The sequence below is a fragment of the Heterocephalus glaber genome, unplaced genomic scaffold (assembly GCF_053883595.1).
Source record: "Heterocephalus glaber isolate CG9 unplaced genomic scaffold, H.glaber_assembly_v1.0 deba00001504, whole genome shotgun sequence".
Classification (NCBI taxonomy): Eukaryota; Metazoa; Chordata; class Mammalia; order Rodentia; family Bathyergidae; genus Heterocephalus; species Heterocephalus glaber.
In genome coordinates this window covers 70,274,365-70,293,829 of record NW_028258324.1, presented here as the reverse complement: position 1 = coordinate 70,293,829, position 19,465 = coordinate 70,274,365, and the positions used below count along the sequence as shown (strand labels likewise).

Here is a 19,465-nt window from a genome sequence, read left to right as displayed (position 1 = left end):
GGAATGTGAACATTATGTACTGCAAACATGTACTAATAAAAAATACAGTTATGAAACAAATTTCAAAAGTAAAACGAACTCTAAAATGTTGCTCCACATACAGCAAAATATTTACTTACAATATAGAATGTTGTTACAAGTAAAAATGTTAAAAATACACACCTTAGAGGAAAATGATGTGAAGTACCCATTCATACCAAAAATACATGTAAGTGCCGGATAAACATGGAATTCAAGATATTAAATCTTACTGGTAACACTATATATAATAAAATCAACATAATACCTGTTACAACTAAATGCTTGTATCTTTTCACCCCAAATTTAGGTGCTGAAATGCTAACCTGCAATAGGATGGTATTTAGAGGTGGCAATTAGGCTTGGATGAGGTCTTGAGGGAGGGACTCTCAAGATGCAGTTAGTGCTCTTATAAGAGGAAGAGAGAGAGAGACCGCACATGAGCATGTGCTGAGGAAAGGCCATGTGAGCACACAGCAAGAAGGAGGCCAATTGCTAACTTCATGAGGGCCCTCACCAAAACCTAGCCATGTTGGCTCTCTGATCTTGGACTCCCAGCCTCCAGAACTGTAAGAAATTGACATCTCTTGATTTAATATACCAAGTCTGTGATAGTTTGTGATAGCAGCCCGAGCTGACAAAGAATTTTGCATTGTGGAGTGAGGTGCTGCTGTAACAAATACCTGAGAATGTGGAAGTGGTTTTGGATCTGGGCAATGGGCAGAGGTTGCAAGAGTTTGGAGGTGGATGCTAGAAAAAGCTGAGATTGCTGTAAACTGACTCTCAGATGTGATTCTGGTGAGGGCTCAGAAATAAGAGGAGAGCTATAGAGAAAGCTTTCATTTTCTCAGGAAATACACAAATTATTGTGAACAGGATGTTGGTAGAACTGTGGATGGTGAAGGCCATACTGGTGAAGTCTCAGACAGAAATGAGGAGTGTGTCTTTGGACAATGGAAGAACATAATATTTGCTACAAAGTGGCCAAAAACATATCCGAACCATGCTCACATTCTAGTGTTTCATTGAAGGTACACCTTGCAAGGGATGAAATTGGATATTCAGCTGCAGAAATTTCTGAGCAAAGTGTTGAAAGAGTGGCTTGGTTCCTCCTGGCTGCTGATAATAAAATGTGAGAAGAGAAATATGAAAAAGTTGTTAAACAGAGGGAACCAGAACTTAAAGATTTGTAAATCTTCTCAGCCTATCCATGTTGTAAAATTTGGGAAAGCACCCCCAGCATCACAAGGAAAAAAAACAAAGGCGAGACAGCATATTCCAAAGAGAGCACTATGAATGTGCCCAACCCTTGGAATAGGAGATAGGTATACATGGGAAACAGAATGGGCCACTTTGCTGAACACTGCCAGGCTGAACTGAAGGGGAGAGACAGGAGGTGAAATAAGGAAAAACTCTTGGACTTCTTTTTTTTTTTTGGTACCAGGGATTGAACTTGGGACCTTGTGCTTGCAACGCAGGTGGTGGCACCACTGAGCTAAATCCTTGGCCCAATTAATTTTGAGATTTTTGTTTTGGTACCAGGGATCAAACTTGGGCCCTTGAGCTTGCGGGGCAGGCGGCAGCACCACTGAGCTAAATTCCCAGCCCTGGACTTCTTAAATTCTACAGGACCAGGTCTCAGAGACTCATTCTTGTTTTAAAATAATAATTTTTAAAAATTTTAATTTTTATTAGTACATGTTGATTACATACATTAGTACATAATGATTACATTCATGGTATGGAGTTGGTGCATGTACATAACACATCTCAAATTTTTTTTATTCCCTTCTTCTCCCCTCCATTTCTTGGTTTCCTTCCCATTTGCAAAAGATCTAGCTTCCTATTTCCTATTATCTACCTTTTATTTTGCTCTTTGATTTATTATATTTTGGTTTTCTCATAGAAGAGAAACCATGTGATATTTAAACTCATGTGTCTGATTTATTTCACTAATATTATGGTCTCAAGGTGTACCCATTTTCCTACAAATGACACAAGTTTGTTTTTCTTTATCGCAAAGTAGTACTCCATTGTGTATACCACACAAGCTTATCACCATTTGTTACTATTTGATTTCTTGATGATGGTCATTATTTCTGGGGTAAGATGGAATCTCACTGTTGATTAAATTTGGATTTCTCTAATGGAGTGATGTTGGGCATTTCATGTATTTATTGGCCATTTGTACTTCTTTTGTGAAATGTCTGTTCTTTTGAATTGCCCATTTTTTTTTGATTGGGTATTTTATTTTGGGGAATCTTTTGTTTTGGGAGTTCTTTATATATTCTAGATATTAGTCCTTTGCCTGAGGAAAGTGGGCAGAGTTTTTTCCCATTCTGTAGGTTTTCTTTTCACTCTGTTGGTTGTTTCTTTTGCTGTGTAGAAGCTTTTTAGTTTGATATGATTCTATTTGTTGATTCTTGGTACTCTTTCATGTGCAACTGGGGTTCTGTTCAGAAAGTCCTTCCCTAAGCCTGTGACTTCTAGAGTTTTACCTACTCTTATTTTCCATCAGGTTAACTATTTCTGTATTAACATTTAGTTCTTTGATTCATTTTTATTTCAGTTTAGTAGATGGTGAAAGATATAGGTGTAGGTTTGATCTTCTGCATGTGGATAGCCAGTTTTTCCAATACTAGTTATTAAAGATCTTTCCTCCAGTGTATGTTTTTGACCCCTTTGTCAAAGATCAAATAGTTGAGTGTGCTTGGGATTGTTTCTGAATCTGCTATTCTGTTTAATTGGTCCTCATGTCTCCCTCTTTCTTTTTTCAATAACAGTAGCTGTGTAATATAACTTCAAGTCTGGGATTGTAATGCCTCCTGCTTTGCTCTTTTTACACAGAATTGCTATTCTAGATCTCTTCTGGTTCCATATGAATTTTAGAATTGCTTTCTCCAGTTCCGTGAAGGATGCTATTGGGAATTTTATTGGGATTGTATTAAATCTGTATATCAATTTTGGAAATATGGCCATTTTGACTATATTTGTTCTGGCTATCCAGGAACAGGGAATATCTTTCCATTTTCTGATGTTTACTTTGATTTACTTTTTCAGCATGCTGTAGTTTTTGGTGTAGAGATCTTTCACTTCTTTAGTTAGGTTAATTTCTAAGTATTTAATATTCCTTTTCTTTTTTTTTTTTGGTACTGGGGATTGAACTTGGGTCCTTGCACTTGCGCAGCAGGCGGTGAAACCACTGAGCTAAATCCCCGGCCCAGTATTTAATATTTCTTAAAGCCATTGTGAATGATATTATTTTCTTAGTTTTTTTCTTTGTAGGTTCTATTATTAGAGGACAGGAACAGTATTGATTTTTATGTATTGATTTTGTGTCCTGCTACCATGCTGAATTTGTTATTAGCTCTAGGAGTCTTTTGGTGGAATTTTTTGGGTTTTCTATGTAAAGGATCCTGTCATCAGTTTTTTTCTCTGAGAAAACAGTAGTATGAGTAAATGCTAATTGCTTTTGTGATTGGCATTTTTTTTCTAACATTTTTCTCAGTGGTTTTAATGTGCATAGGAATGCTATTGATTTTTGTGTGTTGAGTTTGTATCCGGCTACATTAGTGAATTTGGTTATTAATTATAAGAGTCTTTTGGTGAATTTTTGGGGGCTTCTATATAAAGAATCATGTTATTTGCAAATAATGATAATTTAACTTCTTTCTTTCCTATACATATCCCTTTTATTTCTTTTTCTTATCTAATTGCTCTTGCTAATGTTTCAAGTACTATGTTGAACAGTAGTGATGATAGTGGACATCCTTCTCTTGTTCCTGATTTTATATGATGTTGTGGTAGATTTGTAATAAATGGCTTCTATCAGATTGAGATAAGGTCTTTCTATATGTATTTTCTTCAGTGTTTATTTTTTTAAATCATGAAATGATGTTGGATTTTGTCAAAACCCTTTTCTGCACTGTTTGAGATGATCATGTGATTTTTGTCCTTGCTTCTGTTTAGGTGATGTATTACATTTATTCATTTGTATATATTGAATAATCTTTGCATTCCAGGGATGAAGATTACTTGGTCATAATGTATGATCTTTTTGTTGATTCATTGCATTTTGTTTGTCAGTATCTTGTTGGGGAGTTTTGCATCTATATTTATTAAAAAGTTTAGTCTATAGTTCTTTTTTGGTTGGATCCTTGCATGCTTTTGAAATCAGGGTAGTGGTACCTTCCAGGAATGACTAAGAGTTACTCCTTCCCTTTCAATTTTATTAAAGAGCTTGAGGAGTATTGGTGTTTGAAATTCCCTGAAGCTTTTATAGAACTCAACAGTGAACCCATCCAGTCCTGGGCTTTACTTTGTTGGCAAGTTTGTTTGTTTTTTAATTACTGCTTCAATTTCATTGGCTGTTATTGAATTATTCAGGGTTTAAAAAATCTTCTTTGTGGTTCAATATTGGTAATTCATATGTATCTAGAAATCTATCCATTTCTTCCAAATTCTCCAATGTATTGGTGTACAGTTTTGTGAAGTAGTTATTAATAATCTTTTTGATTTTGGCATTGTCCATTGTGATTTTACCTTTTTCATTTCTACTTTCATTGATTTGGGTCTTTTGCCTCCTTTTGTATTAGACTGACTTAAGTGCTAGTTGGTTTTGTTTATTCTTCTGGAGAACCAATTCTTTGGTTCCTTGATTCTTTTTTTGGTCTCAATTTCATTGATTTCTGCTTTGTATTTTATAATTTCCTTCCTTGTACTAGCTTTGCATTTGGATTGTTATCATTTTTCTAGGACCTTGAGGTGCATTGTTAGGTTATTTATTCGGGCTCTCTCTGTTTTGTGATGGGAGCCTTCACTGCTATAAACTTCCCTCCTGGGGACAGTTTCCATTTTATTCCATAAGATCTTGTATTTTATTATAATTTAGTTCTAAAATCTGTCTTATTTCTTCCTTGATTTCTTATGTAATTCATTGTTTATTTAAGAGTATATTGTTTAAGCATGGTACTGGCAAAGAAACAGACCCGAGGATCAGTGGAATAGATTAGAAGATGCAGAAACAACTCCAGACATGCTCAGCCACTTCATCTTTGACAAAGGAGCCAACCACCCTCACTGGAGGAAAGATAGCCTATTTAATAAACGGTGTTGGAAAAACTGGATTTCAACCTGCCAAAGATTAAAATTAGACCCATATCTATTACCATGCACTAAACTAAGATTGAAGTGGATTAAAGATCTAAATATTAAAACAGAAACACTAAACTTGCTGAAAGATAAGTTAGGTAGAATTCTTCAAGACATTGGCATAGGAAAAGACTTTATGAACAAAACCTCAGTAGCACGAGAACTAGCACAAAGAATCAACAACTGGGATCTCATCTTATTAAAGAGCTTCTGCACTGCAAGAGAAACCACCAACAGAGCTAAGAGACAATCTACAATGTGGGAAAATTTTTTTAGCAGCTGTACCTCAGACAAAGGACTACTATCTAGAATATATAAAGAAGTGAAAAAATCAGACCCCCGAAATTCAAAGACCCTATTCAAAAATGGGCATCTGAAATGAACAGACATTTCTCAGACAAAGAAGTAAAACGAGCAAATAAACATATGAAAAAATGTTCAACATCACTGGTCATTCAAGAGGTGCAGATGAAAACAACACTGAGATTCCACCTCACCCCAGAAAGAATGACTGCTATCAAGAAATCAACCTGGGCCGGGGATTTAGCTCAGGGGTTCTGGTGCCTGCCTTGCAAGTGCAAGGTTCCAAGTTTGATCCCCAGTACAAAGAAGAAGAAGAAAAAGAAGAAGAAGAAGAAGAGGAAGAAGAGGAAGAAGAGGAAGAAGAGGAAGAAGAAGAAGAAGAAGAAGAAGAAGAAGAAGAAGAAGAAGAAGAAGAAGAAGAAGAAGAAGAAGAAGAAGAAGAAGAAGAAGAAGAAAAGAAATCAACCAATAACAAATGCCGGTGGGGGTGTGGGGAAAGAGGAACACTGCTCTACTGCTAGTAGACTGGTGCAACCACTGTGGAAATCAGTATGCAGATACCTCAAAGAGCTAGGAGTAGAGGTCCTATTTGACCCAGGTATTTCTCTGCTGGGTATCTTCCCAAAAGAATGAAAAGAATCATACCACAGCGATATATGTGCCCCCATGTTTATAGAGGCACAGTTCGTATTAGCTAAAGCTTGTGCTCACTTTGGCAACACATATACTAAAATTGGAACAATACAGAGAAAATTGGCATGGCCCCTGGGCAAGAATAACATGTAAATTCATGAAGCATAATAGCTAAAGCTTGGAAACAGCCGAAGTGCCCATCAATTGGAAACTGGATAAAAAAGATTTTTTTTTTAATATAAAATGAAATACTTCTCAGCCATAAAGAACAAGAAACTAGAGACATTTGTAGCTAAATGGATGCATATTGAGGCCATACTCTTAAGGAAATAAATAGGACACACATGTGTAAATACTGAATAGTTTCTCTAGTGTGAGAAACTGAAAGTGTAAATAAGGATTAAAATGATTAAAATGAATAATTGATAATTGTATTACTTAAAAAAAGTTTTTTTTAATAATTGAAATAGGAAGAAAAGGTCCAAAAGGGTAGGGAAAGTGGGAGGGGAAGGGGAAAGGAAAGAAGGGAAAGGAAAAAATATGAGAAAAGGAAAAAATGGAAACAAAGCCTTTGTAAATAGGGAAAGGTGGCAGGGGGTGAAGGGAGGGCAGGGGAATGGGGAAAAATAAGAACCAAGATACATCATTTACAGGTACAAGCACCCAATGATAAATGTAAACGTATTGTATACCTAAAATGTACCAATGAAAGAATTTAAGCAAAAAAAGAGTATATTGTTTAGTTTCTATGCATTTCTATAATTTCTGTTTTCTTTTGCTATTGATTTTAGACTTCATTGCAGTGTAATTTAATAATATGCATAGTATAATTTCAAGTTATTTAAGCTTGCTTTATTGGCTAGAATGTGGCCTATTTTGAAGAAAGTTCCACATGCCGCTAAAAAGAATGTGTGTTCTGTTGTTGTTGGGTGGAACACTATAGATATCTGTTAAGTCTGTTTGTTCAAAGATTTGGTTCAACTCTGGTATTTCTTTGCTAATTTTTTGGCTTAGTTGATCTATTTGCCATAGTGGGGTATTGAGGTACTCAATATGTTTAAGTTTATCTGGTCTTTTATGTCTAGTAGTACTTGTTTTATAAAGTTGGGTGCACTATTGTTTGGTGCATATATACTAATAATTGTTTTCTCTTCTTGCTGGATTGTTCCTTTAATATGCAGTGACCTTATTTGCCTTTTTTGATCAGTTTTGGCTTGAAGTCTACTTGTCTGAATGTAGGATAGTTAATTCTCATAACATGGAATATTGTTTTCCATCCTTTGATTTTTAGTCTATGAGTTTTTTTGGATCAATATGTTTTTTGTATACAGCATATCACTGATTTTGTTTCTTGATCCATTCTGCCAGTCTGTGTCTTTTGATGGGGAAATTGAGACCATTTGTATTGAGGGTTAACTGACAGGTATTGACTTATTTCTGTATTGCTTTATTTTCCTGTTGGTGATTCCCTTTCCCTTTTACTTAACTGCTTACCCTACTGGGTATACTCATTCTATTAGACCTTTTGTCATTGTTAGCTTCATTGTCTCTTTCTAGGGTATCTTTGAGAATTTTTTTGAGTGCTAGTTTGGTGGTCATGAATTTCTTTATGGTGCTCTTAACCAGCTACACTCTTTTTTTTTTTTTTGCGGTACTGGGATTGAACTCAGGACCTTGTGCTTGCCAGGCAGGCATGGTGCCACTGAGCTACATCCTCGGCCCTCTTAATGGTGCTCTTTATCATGAAAGTGTCTTATTTCTCCATCCATTTTAAAAGATAATTTTACAGGATATATCAGCCTGAGTTGGAAATTATTTTCTTTTAGGGCTTGAAGCACTTCACTCCAAGCTCTCCTGGGCCTTAAATTTTGTGCTGAAAAGTTTGCTGTAATTCTAGTGGGTCTTCCTTTATGCAATTTGTTGCTTCTCTAACTGCTTTTAAGATTCTGTTTTTGGTTGGACTTCCAGGATTTTGACTATAATGTGTTATGGAGAGGTTCTTTTTGGATCATTGAATTACCATAAGCCTCACTTATCTGTATGTTAGATTCTTTTTCCATATCTGAAAAATTTTCTGCTGTTATTTCAGTAAACAAGTTTTTAATGCCATTTGTGCTGTCTTCTGATTTTTCATTTATTCAAATTAATTCTAGATTAGTTTTCTTTGCATCTTCTGGGATCTGTTGGATCCGTTTTTCATGTTACCTTGTTGTTTTTAAGGTATCTCTCATTAATTGGTCATCAACAACTGTCCTGTCTTGTAGTTCTGACACTCTGTCCTCACACTGGTCACTTCTTCTGCCCATGCTTTCAATAGAATTTTCAATCTCTTGAATTTCTGTTTGGAGCCTTCTCATGGACTCTAATTCTTTTCTACACTGGTCATTCATGTTGTGTGTCATTCTGTATAGCTCTGCTAGTTTTTTATTAGCCTGTAGGCTTGCTGATTATTTTGTTTGTTTGGCCTCACCAAGTGCTGATCAGATCTTTGGTTGCCTGTTCTGAGGGGTATGGTGAAGGACAAAGAAAGACAGAGACAAATTTGCAGGTACAGGGAGACCCGAGATCAGTGCTTCAGACTGGGCAAAAGATAAGACCTCTTTTGCTGGCCCACTTTTATTAGCCAGTGAGAAGCGCAGGGAAGGGGTAGTGTACATTTTCTGGAACAGTGACTGCAGTAAGCAGGAGGTAGTAGAGTGAGGAACCAATTTAGCATCACAAAAGAAACAAGTTAAAATCCTTTCCCATAGCCAGTACTTGCTTTCTCTGTGCTGTGCTCAGCAGATGTTGTTTTGCCTCAGGAGCACTGGGGTTATGGGATTATGTCACACCCAGCCAGGAAGCCTGCAGCCTTCTGCAAAAAGTTCCCTATTCCTGAAGCAAGTCAACATCCACCCCGTGACTGCGGGGCCTGTAGTTTGGCCCCCACCAATCTATACATATCATGGCTGATCCACAACACAGAAACAATCCTAAAGCCTCAAAAATCCAAAAAAGGAAAGATAAAAATAATTTTTTAAAATAGGAAAATCAAAAAAGGATTGAATCAAAGAAAAAATCTCTCTCTTTTTTGAATGAGTGTTTTTTGTCCCCAAGATCTGCAGTCTTGAGATCCAGCCAGTCACAGTTTTCCCGGCCTAGCTTTTGGGATAAGGGTTTTTGAGATGCCCTCCCTGCACCAGAGGTCCCCCTGTCTGTTCACCCCGGACTGTGGTTACCGTCCAAGTGAAGGCGTGCCCTTGCTTCCTTTGGTAGATGGGAAGTTCCATTGGCCCTCTGGTCTCTGCTGGGTGCAGGCTGTGGGGCAGAGGTTCAGATAGCCTTTTTGACTTAATATTGACAGTCACAGGGTTGCTCCCTTCTATCTCCAGGTGTCCTTGTTCAGGATCAGGTAGTTGGTTTTTCCTGGCCTCTGCTGCCCTGTGCCAAGGGAAAGGGAAATGTAGAGCTGGCTTGGAGTTGGTGGATGCTCTTGCCCTTGCTGGGATAGGGATGGGGGCTTGCAGGTAGGGAGTCCATGCTTCCAGCACAGGTCTCATAACTAATAAGCAAATAAATGCAATATTTCAATTTCATTAATATTATTTAAGATTTAATTATTTTGCTTTTTTGTACTTATTATTCCTGTTTTGGTATCATTCAGAGAAATATTTGAACAACTTTGGAGAATTTAGCAAGGAATGATAGTAATAAAAAAGTAAAATTATTAATAATCATTACCACTTACTGATTATTTACTATGTATCAGACACTTAGCATACATTATACTATTTAACCTTTACAACAAACCTATAAAATAATTATTGCCAATCTACAAGATAAAATGAGGTTCAAGAAGACAAATCCACTTGCCTGTAGTCACATGACCTGGTAGTGTTGGAGCTGAATTTCAGTCATTTTGTGGCAAACTCTGGACTTTTGTAATTCTTTTTGTTTGTTTGTTTGTTTTGACACATAGTTCAGGCTGGCCTCAAACTCAGTGTGATCATCCAGCCTCAACTTCCGGAGTGCTGGGATGGCAGGTGTGTGCCACCACACCTAACTAAACTCTGGACTTTCAAAGTGAGCAGACCTGAGTCCACAGCCTGGCTCTATCAGGCCAGCAACTAGCTGTGTCAGCACACGTATAACCTGTCACCCCTCTGAGTCTTAGGGCTTTCACCTGTAAGACCTGTGCAATAATTCTTCCCTCAATCCTTCAATTGAAGCCCTGAAATGAGAAAATCCTATGTAATATGCCTTTCACCAGACAGAAAATCTGAGAGGGTTGCCTAACTGTCCTGCTCGACCACAGCCCTTTTCATTCTCTCTCCTCACTCAGTGTGGAGGCATCGGTGAGAAAACCCCAACCCAGGCCCAGCCAATCTTAGTAAGGAGCAGCGTGAGCTGTGGCATCTGTGGAGGCCGCGCCCCAGGACTGGCAGGCAGATCCTCCTTCCTTCGTGTGGGAGTCGGGGTGCGGCTCCCAGGAGAATCTCTGTGGAGCTGAGAGGCGTGAGAGGACAGTCGGGTGCAGCCCTGCTCATCTGCTGGCTCCTCTGCTCCTGTCGGTCTCCACGTGTACCAGCCATGGGAACCCTTGTTGGACACTTGCTGCCAGCAATAGGCTTTCTTCTCATCTCACTCTACTACGCAGTGTTGCTGTCCCTGGCCCTACTACGGGGACACAGGGTCCTCAAACCCCCTCTGCCCCCAAAGGAGAAGCGAGGACACAGTCTGTGGCAGCGGGAACCACTGGAAGGAATGGTGAAGGTGGTTTTCACTTTTACCAGCATCTTAGGTGAGCTCTTCTACCCCCCGGGGGTAAACAGAACAAGGCTGGTAGATTGGGACGACCCTCAACGGCCGTTTTTGTTCAAGGATGGCTGGCAGCACATCACCATGTACTCCTTTTTTATGTTCAGTGGGGTGGTGGACATTGTCAGCCAGCGGTGTCTGGCCCGGCAGAATGTGAAGTTGGAGCGGGCAGCCGAGGCCCTGGCCTTCTACGTGGTGGTGCTACTGATGGCTACCCACATTGAGAACAAGAACACCTTAGAGATCCGAGTGCATGTCCTGTTCATGGTGCCCACCTTCCTGCTAGCCCTGATGCTCAACATCGAGGTCTGGGTCCCAGACCAGCCCGCACTCTGGGTGCTCAAGACCTGGATGGTGCTGGTGCTCAGCAGCTGGCTGCTGCAGCTGTGTGTGGTGTTGTACGCTCCTCCCTCCGGACAGCCCTGGCGGGCCGACAGCCCCACGGACATGGCCTTTCTGACCACCTTCTTCTGCTGGCACCTGGGCTTAATGGCTCTCCTGCTGGCTGCTATCTATGGCCTCTGCAGCCTGTGGGTTCGTCGCTACTCTTCCTGGATGGCATCTCCAGGGGTCAAGTACAAGATGTGCCCCACTGAAGCCAGCAGGGAAGAGCTGGAGAGGCTCAGGCAAGAGGATGAGCTGCAGGATGGAGGTGTCTAGGTGCAGAGACTTCTTTGTGCTTTGTCTTTGGTAATGAGTTTCAAGCATTCTTGTGGCACAGATAACAACAAATGTTCTGGAATCCAGAGTGTGGCTTCCTATCTGGTGTTCCCAAATAAACCTCCCAGCTCAAGGGTGCCTTTTATCTGTCACTGTGTCGTCTCCTTGCCTGTTTCATTGCTCTCTGGGCTCCTGGCCATGCAGGTCTATGAAGGGAGAGCAAGGAGGAATGCTTCGGGGGCCCAAGAGGAAGGAGTGAAATGAGGAAATAAGGGGAGATGAAGGAGGAAATGGGTGGGGACCCAGGAGGATTGGACCTGCCTCCGGGTCAGGGTGCGTGTACGGGCCTGCAGTGCAAGTGGTGCAATGTGAGAGAGAGAGAGAGAGGCTTTGTTTGTACAGAGTGGTGAAATGTTCTCTTCATTTCTTTATTTTTTATCCCACTGAGTGTAGCAGGATAACTTCTGTGGCTTTTTTTCTTTTTAAAAGACCTAAACAGAATGAAGCTCCTTCTGTCTCCTGAGAAAGTAAGAGACAGAGGAGGTTGTTGGTGGGGTGGGAGGTGGGTGGGCCAATCAATTTAGCCAGGGCTCAAGCCCAGAGGGAAAAGGGGCCAGGGAGGAATTCCCAAAGGTAGCTACCAAAAATGAGGATTATGGGAATATAGTTTTCAATGGTGTGGCTTTTGCTGTGACGATAACCAACTTCATTATTCAACTCCTTTTGTGAAGTCTACTGTATGGATTATGTCTTGTGTGAGTCATTCTCACACAAACCAAAGCAAAGGCACACATCTTAGCTGGGGACAGAGGAGGAGGAACGGCCGTGAAGCTGATGGTAGGTGGGATATGTGCCAATGATTCTCTATTTTGTTTTCTTTTGTTTTGTGTTTTCCTTACTGGGGATCGAACCTGGCGCCTCACATATGCTATGCGAGGTATTCACCACTGAGTTACACCCCTAGCCCTTGTTTGCTTTTTGTTTGATCAGTGCTGGGATTGAACCAAGTGCCTAGGGCATGCTGGGCAAATGCTCTACCACTGAGCTACCCCAGCCCTCCCATGGTTCTGAAGATTGGAGAACTCACAGCTGAGAGAGAACCTGCGGATGTCAGTCCCCTGGAATCTGCAAAAGCTTTCAGCTAGTCATTAGAATTTTCCCCAAATAAGTCACTACTGAGCTCATATTCTGAGGAAAATATAGAAAGAAAACTGTATCAAAATCACTTGTCCTGGGTGCAGGTGGAAAGCCCTTTCTTCTAGGAGCAGGAGTTAGCTGAAGTGAGATGGAGACATCAGCATTTGGAAGTCTAAAGAGGCAGGCAGAAGGGAGCACACGCTGGCCAGTGATGTAGACAGAGAGACACGGAGAGAGGAATCCACCATGAAGCTGCTGCACTCACACCGCTCCCCACACAGCTGGAAACACTCTCCTTGGAGAACAGAAAGTTTCAGGAAGCACAGAGAGGTTGGCAGGGTGACAGAAAGGACAGCAGCACACTGTTGTCTGCAAATGCCACTGATACCCTGTAAAGAAGCACACACAGCATAGATAGTCGGCCCCGGAGACTTGGGCAGGGGGTCCCTTAGAGAAGGGGAGGAGAGGTGAGGAAGAAGGGCTGGGCTCTGGCACCTCACTCCGACCGGCTTCAGATGGGGGCTCAGGATCTGAAAGGAGGTGAAATGTGTCCTCAAGCAGCCAGAATCAGGCCAGTCCCAGCTTCCCTCCCCAGCAGAGCAGGAACCAACTCAGGGAGAGGCCAGTGCTCTTCCCTCTTTCCCCACCCCACATCCACCCTGAGATGAAGAAAGCTCGTGCTTCCACAGACCTCACCTGATGTGTCCTGTTCAGGGCCCTGGAAGGGGTTCACATGATCACATATCACTGAGAGTTGGTGTCTCGCTGAAGATTTGCAAAATGAGGCCTATTTTTTGGTATTCATTGTCCTAAAGAGGGTTCTCCAAAATCTACCAGCTTTAGGCTCCACAAAACCTTGCTCTGAGGGCTCAGTACAGGTTTCTTTCAGGACACACTATGATTAACACAGTGCTTCACCTGTTGGTGGAGCATTCTTCATTGGAAAACAATGTTAAGCCTCTTCCTTCTCCAACCTTAGAAGAAGTTTAAAGTGTTAATGACATTGTTGCTGGGAATGTAAAGTAGCACAACCACTATAGAAATCAGCATGAAGATTCCTCAAAAAACTAAAACTAGACATTCTCTTTGATCCAGCTTTCCTCTTCTAGGTATCTTCCAAAAAGAGTTAAAGACACCATAGAGGTCCGGGGATTTAGCTCAGTGGTTCTGGAGCTTTTCTTGCAGGCCCAAGGTCCCGAGTTTGATCCCCGGTACAAAAAAAGACACCATAGTACACCACAGTGATCCATGCGTACCCATGTTTATACCAGCTCAACTCATTGGCTAAATCTTGCAAATGGCCCATAAGACAGGTGAATGGATAAAGAAAATGTGGTATTTATACACAATGGAGTACTGCTCAGCCATAAAGAAGGATGAATTTGAATCATTTGTAGGAGAACAGGTGCACTTTGAAACCGTGATGTGAAGTGAAATAAATCAGACACAGAAGCTTAAATATCACATGGTTTCTTGTCTATGAGCAAACTAAATTATAAATAAAGAAAGAGATAAAAGACAATGGGAGGTAGGGAGATAGATCTTTCTCAAATGGTCAGGGAATCAAGAGATGGAGAAATGAGGAGAGGGAAAGGGGAGGGAAAAAGGAATTAAGGTATGTGTGTACAGGTACCAACTCTGAAGTAGGAATGTAAATACTATGTACTGCAAACATGTACTAATAAAAAATTAATGACATCATAGCATTCAGGGCTGAAAATCACCTGCTAAAGGATAATCCTTCATCAACAAATGTAAAGGAAGGGCTAGGATGTAGCTCAGTCACAGAGCCCTTGCCTAGTGCCACACCCAGCCCCAGGCCCTGGGTGCCATTCACAGCACTACAAAAGCAATATAAATGAGTGTTAATAGATCCTAGTCCAATTTTGAGAAAAAGGACCCAGAGGCACAGAACACTGGCGGCTCAGAGAGGAGGTGGCAGTGATTTACATGGATAGCTCCTCCTATTTCTTTCACTTATGCTGTGGGCAGGGGTTGTGGTCTGAACACCTAGCTCTTGCTTAGCATATTAGTCAGGGTTCTCCAGAGAAAACAGGATGTTTAAATGGATGGATGGATAGATGGATGGATGGATGGATGGATGTGTAATTGGGTAGCTTTTTCTAAAAAAGTGGCTCACCAACTAAACATTATTGGATTCCATTGTGGAGTACTAGCCTCTGCTTCCAGAGTTAAAGCAGTGGCAAAGTTTATTCCAGAAAGTAAAAGTGAAGAGTGGGAGAGAAACTGGCTCTGCAGAGAAGCTTGGGCCAAGAAAAGAGAAAAAGAGAGTAAGAGAAAACATAAAAGTACAGGCTATGTCTGGGAAACACAGTGTGGGTTATCATGGAAAGTTATGATAGCAAAGTCTTCACGGTGTGGATGTGTCTGTCCTTTAATGCTATCTAAATCTTGAGGAAACCTGCAAAAACTCCTACATACTGGTCCCAAGAGGCAATGTTTGGATGCCACACTTCAGGCTGACATCAAGTCTGGGCCATCCTATTGAAAACCTACTCGAGTTCTCAGGAGAAGTCCATGAGCAGAGCATCAGGAACTTTTCCACACATGTGTCCTGGATTTTGTAGTTAACAGGTCATCCCTACTTCCCCAGTCAGCTTTTACCATGCCCTAATCTCCTATCTCAGATGGATGGATGCAGATTTTTAAGAACTGGCTCATGAGATCGTGAAAGGTGGCAAGTCTAAAATCTGCAAAGCAGGCCCAGAGGACATAACATTGGGTTATAACAACCCGTCCCATATTTTTCTACTATAAATTTGTACTTTAGCATAATAGTTGATGGCTGTGCATCTCAGTAGCTGTGCCTGGGGGATACAGGAAGCAATCTTTGTGTTTATCCACTTGGTATGATGAACAGCATGGTGTGTGCACATGTGCAAGTGTCAAACTGGGACTTTTACCCACATAATGTTCCATCTAACAGGTTCTATCTGCATATGTTTACCTGAGCATCCCAGGGGGTAAAATACACCCACACCACTCTTCTATTATGAAAATATGTATTTTACCATAATGGAATATGGGTGTGACTCACAGTAGCTGCACCTGGGGGAAAGCAAAAACCCATCTGTGCATTCACTCACTTGGTACACAAATGGCAAGGTGTGTGTAGGAGCTCCAAAGCAGCCACAAGTGTGTTTTACCCATGAAATGCTCATTGCTAAATTTCTATATATTCAGGATTTAAAAAAAAGTTTTCTTTTGATTTTTCTGGTAGAAGTAGCCCAATTCAGTATAATGGCACATGAAAAAACAGATTTGCAAGTTTTAGAGAAGCTCAAAAGTGAATCATTAGATTACTCATTCATGAATGATGAAGACGATAATGACTTTGATGTTGGCCATGTGAGCCAAAGTTCCTGGGACAGTGAAATGGAGCAAGAATTGATTGATACAGACACAGGGAATGCAGACCTCCTTGACTGAGATGACAAGAAAACAGCAATGTGAGTGCATATTTGACTAGTCGAAATGTTGCAAAATGATCATGCAACCAAATGGAATGATCTAATGTTAGAAATAGGTCCAAAAATATAGTGAGAATCTTGGCAATGGTGAAACCTATTGAACTGAATGGCAGCACTCCCATTCAAGGTTGGGAATTGTAACAGACAAAATGCTACAAGATGCTGTGAAATACACAAAGACCGAAATACAAGTAAAACGTTCTGTATGCACCAATAGCTATATTCAAAAATGTATTTATTATGACACCTCACTAGCTGAACTGAAACCATTCATAGGTCTGCTGTACTTTGCAGGGATTTTTCGCGATAATTGTAGGAATGTAAAAGACTTACAGAAAAGCTATGGGTCAAAATGTGGCATAAAATTTATTTCCTTGTGGATACAAAGACATTATCCCTTCAATTTATAAATTTATTGTGGAACTCAGCTACCAGGTCCTTATTTGTATAGTAATAAACTGAATGATGTTGTGAACAGACTTGTTGCTCCTACCTCCCAAACTAATCAGAATGTGATGTTCAACAATTGGTTTACCAGGGCCAGGGATGTAGCTTAGTGCCACAGCACCTGCCTGGCAGGTGCGAGGTCCTGAGTTCAATCTCTGGTACCAAAAAAAAATTGTTTTACCGGTTCCAATCGATGTTACATTTGCTAACCCCACAAGTTGACCTGTGTAAGAACTGTATGCAGAAACAAAGTAGAAATTCCAAATGCAATGTTGCAATTTCAAAACAGAGAATTGTATAGTATAATCTTTAGATTTCAGAAAGACATAACATTGGCCTTGTATGTGGCCAAGAAAAACAAAGTGGTACTGCTGATGTCAACATTAGACCACGATGGAAATACTGATAGGGAAACCTCAACAAAACGGAAGCCTGCGATAGTAACTTTCTACAACAAAACCAAAGGCAAAGTAGATGTTGTTGTTGAGTCATGTGGCAACTATAATGTCACTCAAAACACAAAGCACTGGCCAATGGTTGTGTTTTACTCGATCCTAAACACATATAACATAAATAGTTTAATAGTTTACAAAGAAAATAACAAGTGCAAAACACCACGGAAAAATTTTCTCAAGAGGATTTGGACTGGAACTCATAAGAGTTCATTTACAGCAGAGGAAAACCAAAATGTTTCTGCCCAGGAAAATATGCAAAAAAATGTTGGAGCACCCTGGTGAGCTGACAGGTATAGCATCACAAAGACCTGCTACAACAGGAAAACAAAAATGATGTCCACTGTGCTCTACAAAAAAATGTCAGAAGACAAAACATATGTGCTATCAGTGTAAGGCATACTCGTGTATGCAACATGCGGTTGCCATGTGTGAAGACTGCCTTGGGTAAGACAAAGCAAGGATTTTTTTGTGGTAGACTTGTTTGTATTTGCATTATAGTTCACATAGGTTTTTATTTCTAATGTGACCTTTTAGGTTTTGTAAGCAAGTAAACAGCTGATGTGAAAATGTTGATGTCTATTCTAAGCACTCATTACATATCTGATATTTTATTTTATTGATATCTTTTTTTTTTGGTACCGGGGATCAAACTCGGGACCTTGCACTTGTGAGGCAGGCTCCAGAGCCACTGAGCTAAATCTCCGGCCCTTTTATCGCTATCTTATTTTCCTGTTAATTGCACATTGTACAACATAGTAAGAAGCTCCTGACAAAAGAGGAAGACAAGAGAGGTGACAAGAATGGTCTGCCACACAGGAAAGGAAAACTAAGCATATGTGCTGTCAGTGTGAGACGTGTGCATAGAGCATGCCGTTGTCATGTGTGAAGACTGCCTTGTATCTGACAATTGAAGTAAAGATTATTTTGCTGCAGAGTTCTTTTGGTATTTTCATTGTAGTTCATATAGAAGTTTATTTCTATTGTTTTATTTACAGTTTGTAAGCAAGTACACAGCTAATGTGAAATGTTTATTCTAGATGCTCAATACATATTAAGAATACTTTATTGATATTTTATGTTCCTTGTATACATTGTATAATATAATCCATTCTATAACATGATAAGAACCTCCTGACAAAACAGCAAGACCAGTGAGATGCCAAGTATGTCCTACAAAAAGGCCAGGAAAGGGCTGGGGATTTAGCTCAGTGGTTCCAGCGCCTGCCTCGTAAGCACAAGGTCCCAAGTTTGATCCCTGGTGCCAAAAAAAAAAAAGGCCAGGAAAGCAAAACACATGTGCTATCAGTGTAAGCAACACATGTGTATGGAATGTGCTGTTGTCAGATGTGAAGACTTCCTTAAGTGTTGTCAGGGTTTGTGTTTAGATGTGCCCCCCCCACCTTCATGTGGGTGGGGGTTTGGCGGGTTTCTTTTTCAGAGGTCGCTGAATCTAGAGTGTGTGATGCTGGGATTAAACCCACGTGATTACTAAACCACTACATATGAGTGATTGGTTTGGCACTGCCCTAACCCCAGTAGTCTGGATGGGATGAAAAGGGCAGAAAGATGCTGTTAAAGGTCCTCTTGTTGCTTTTGCTCCTATGTGGGCACCATGAACTGTTTCTCCTCTGTGACACCCCTCCACCATGTACCACCCTGCCTTGGAGCCAGCTAGTTATGGACTGAAACCTCTATGAACTGTAAGCTAAATAAATCTTTCCCCCTTTAACTTTAGGTGTCAGGTATCAAGAGAAAATTAATACAGGTGTGAAAATTGAAGTAAAGATTTTTTTTGGTAGCGTTGTATTGGTATTTTCATTGTAGTGCATATAGGAATTTACCCATTGTTTAATATAATAAAACTCATACAGTGAAAATTAATAATAAAATTAACAATTCATCAATAGAAATATTCTAAATGATAAAAGTGGGTATTATACACCCATATTTCTGCGCCTTTATGACAAAATTGGCATTATGCCTAGTGTAAATTTGAGACCCAAAATATTCTGGAAGCAGAACTCTTTCCTTACAAAACTCCAGTCTTCTAAGTCCTTCAACTGCCTGCATGAAGTTCATGCACATGAACTGATTTAAATGTTAACTGATTTGTGGGCCCGGGGATTTAGCTCAGTGGTTTTGCCACCTGCTGCGCAAGCGCAAGGACCCGAGTTCTATCCCCGGTACCAAAAAACAAAACTAAATAAATGTTAACAGTCACTGACTGAAATGTTAACAGCATCTAGTAAATATTTTCACAGCAACATCTAGACTGATATGTGGTCAAACAACTGGTAACCAAACCTAGAGAAGTTGACAAAAAATTAACCACCATACCCTGCATATGGGAACATGGCCACTCAGAAATGATTT

The 19,465-nt window shown here is 40.3% G+C and overlaps 1 protein-coding gene and 1 non-coding gene across 14 annotated transcripts in view; both read left to right on the top strand.

Annotated features, from left to right (window-relative positions):
- Positions 1-19,465, top strand: part of LOC101703630 (transmembrane epididymal protein 1A-like) — a 102,732-nt gene that overhangs the window by 70,897 nt on the left and 12,370 nt on the right. For 8 of the 13 annotated variants that reach the window (XM_013068886.3, XM_087186748.1, XM_087186746.1 and 5 more), the window contains one exon: positions 10,427-11,959. The exons of the other annotated variants lie outside the window; for them this stretch is intronic. In XM_013068886.3, coding sequence (XP_012924340.2) covers positions 10,675-11,562 — 888 coding nt within the window. In that variant the 5' untranslated portion in view covers positions 10,427-10,674 and the 3' untranslated portion in view covers positions 11,563-11,959. Of the gene's footprint in view, positions 1-10,426; positions 11,960-19,465 lie in introns of those variants that run through there. 13 annotated transcript variants of the gene reach the window in all.
- On the top strand, positions 6,176-6,282 carry LOC147825425 (U6 spliceosomal RNA). Its single transcript, XR_015441197.1, has one exon. It is a non-coding gene; the product is annotated as a U6 spliceosomal RNA (small nuclear RNA).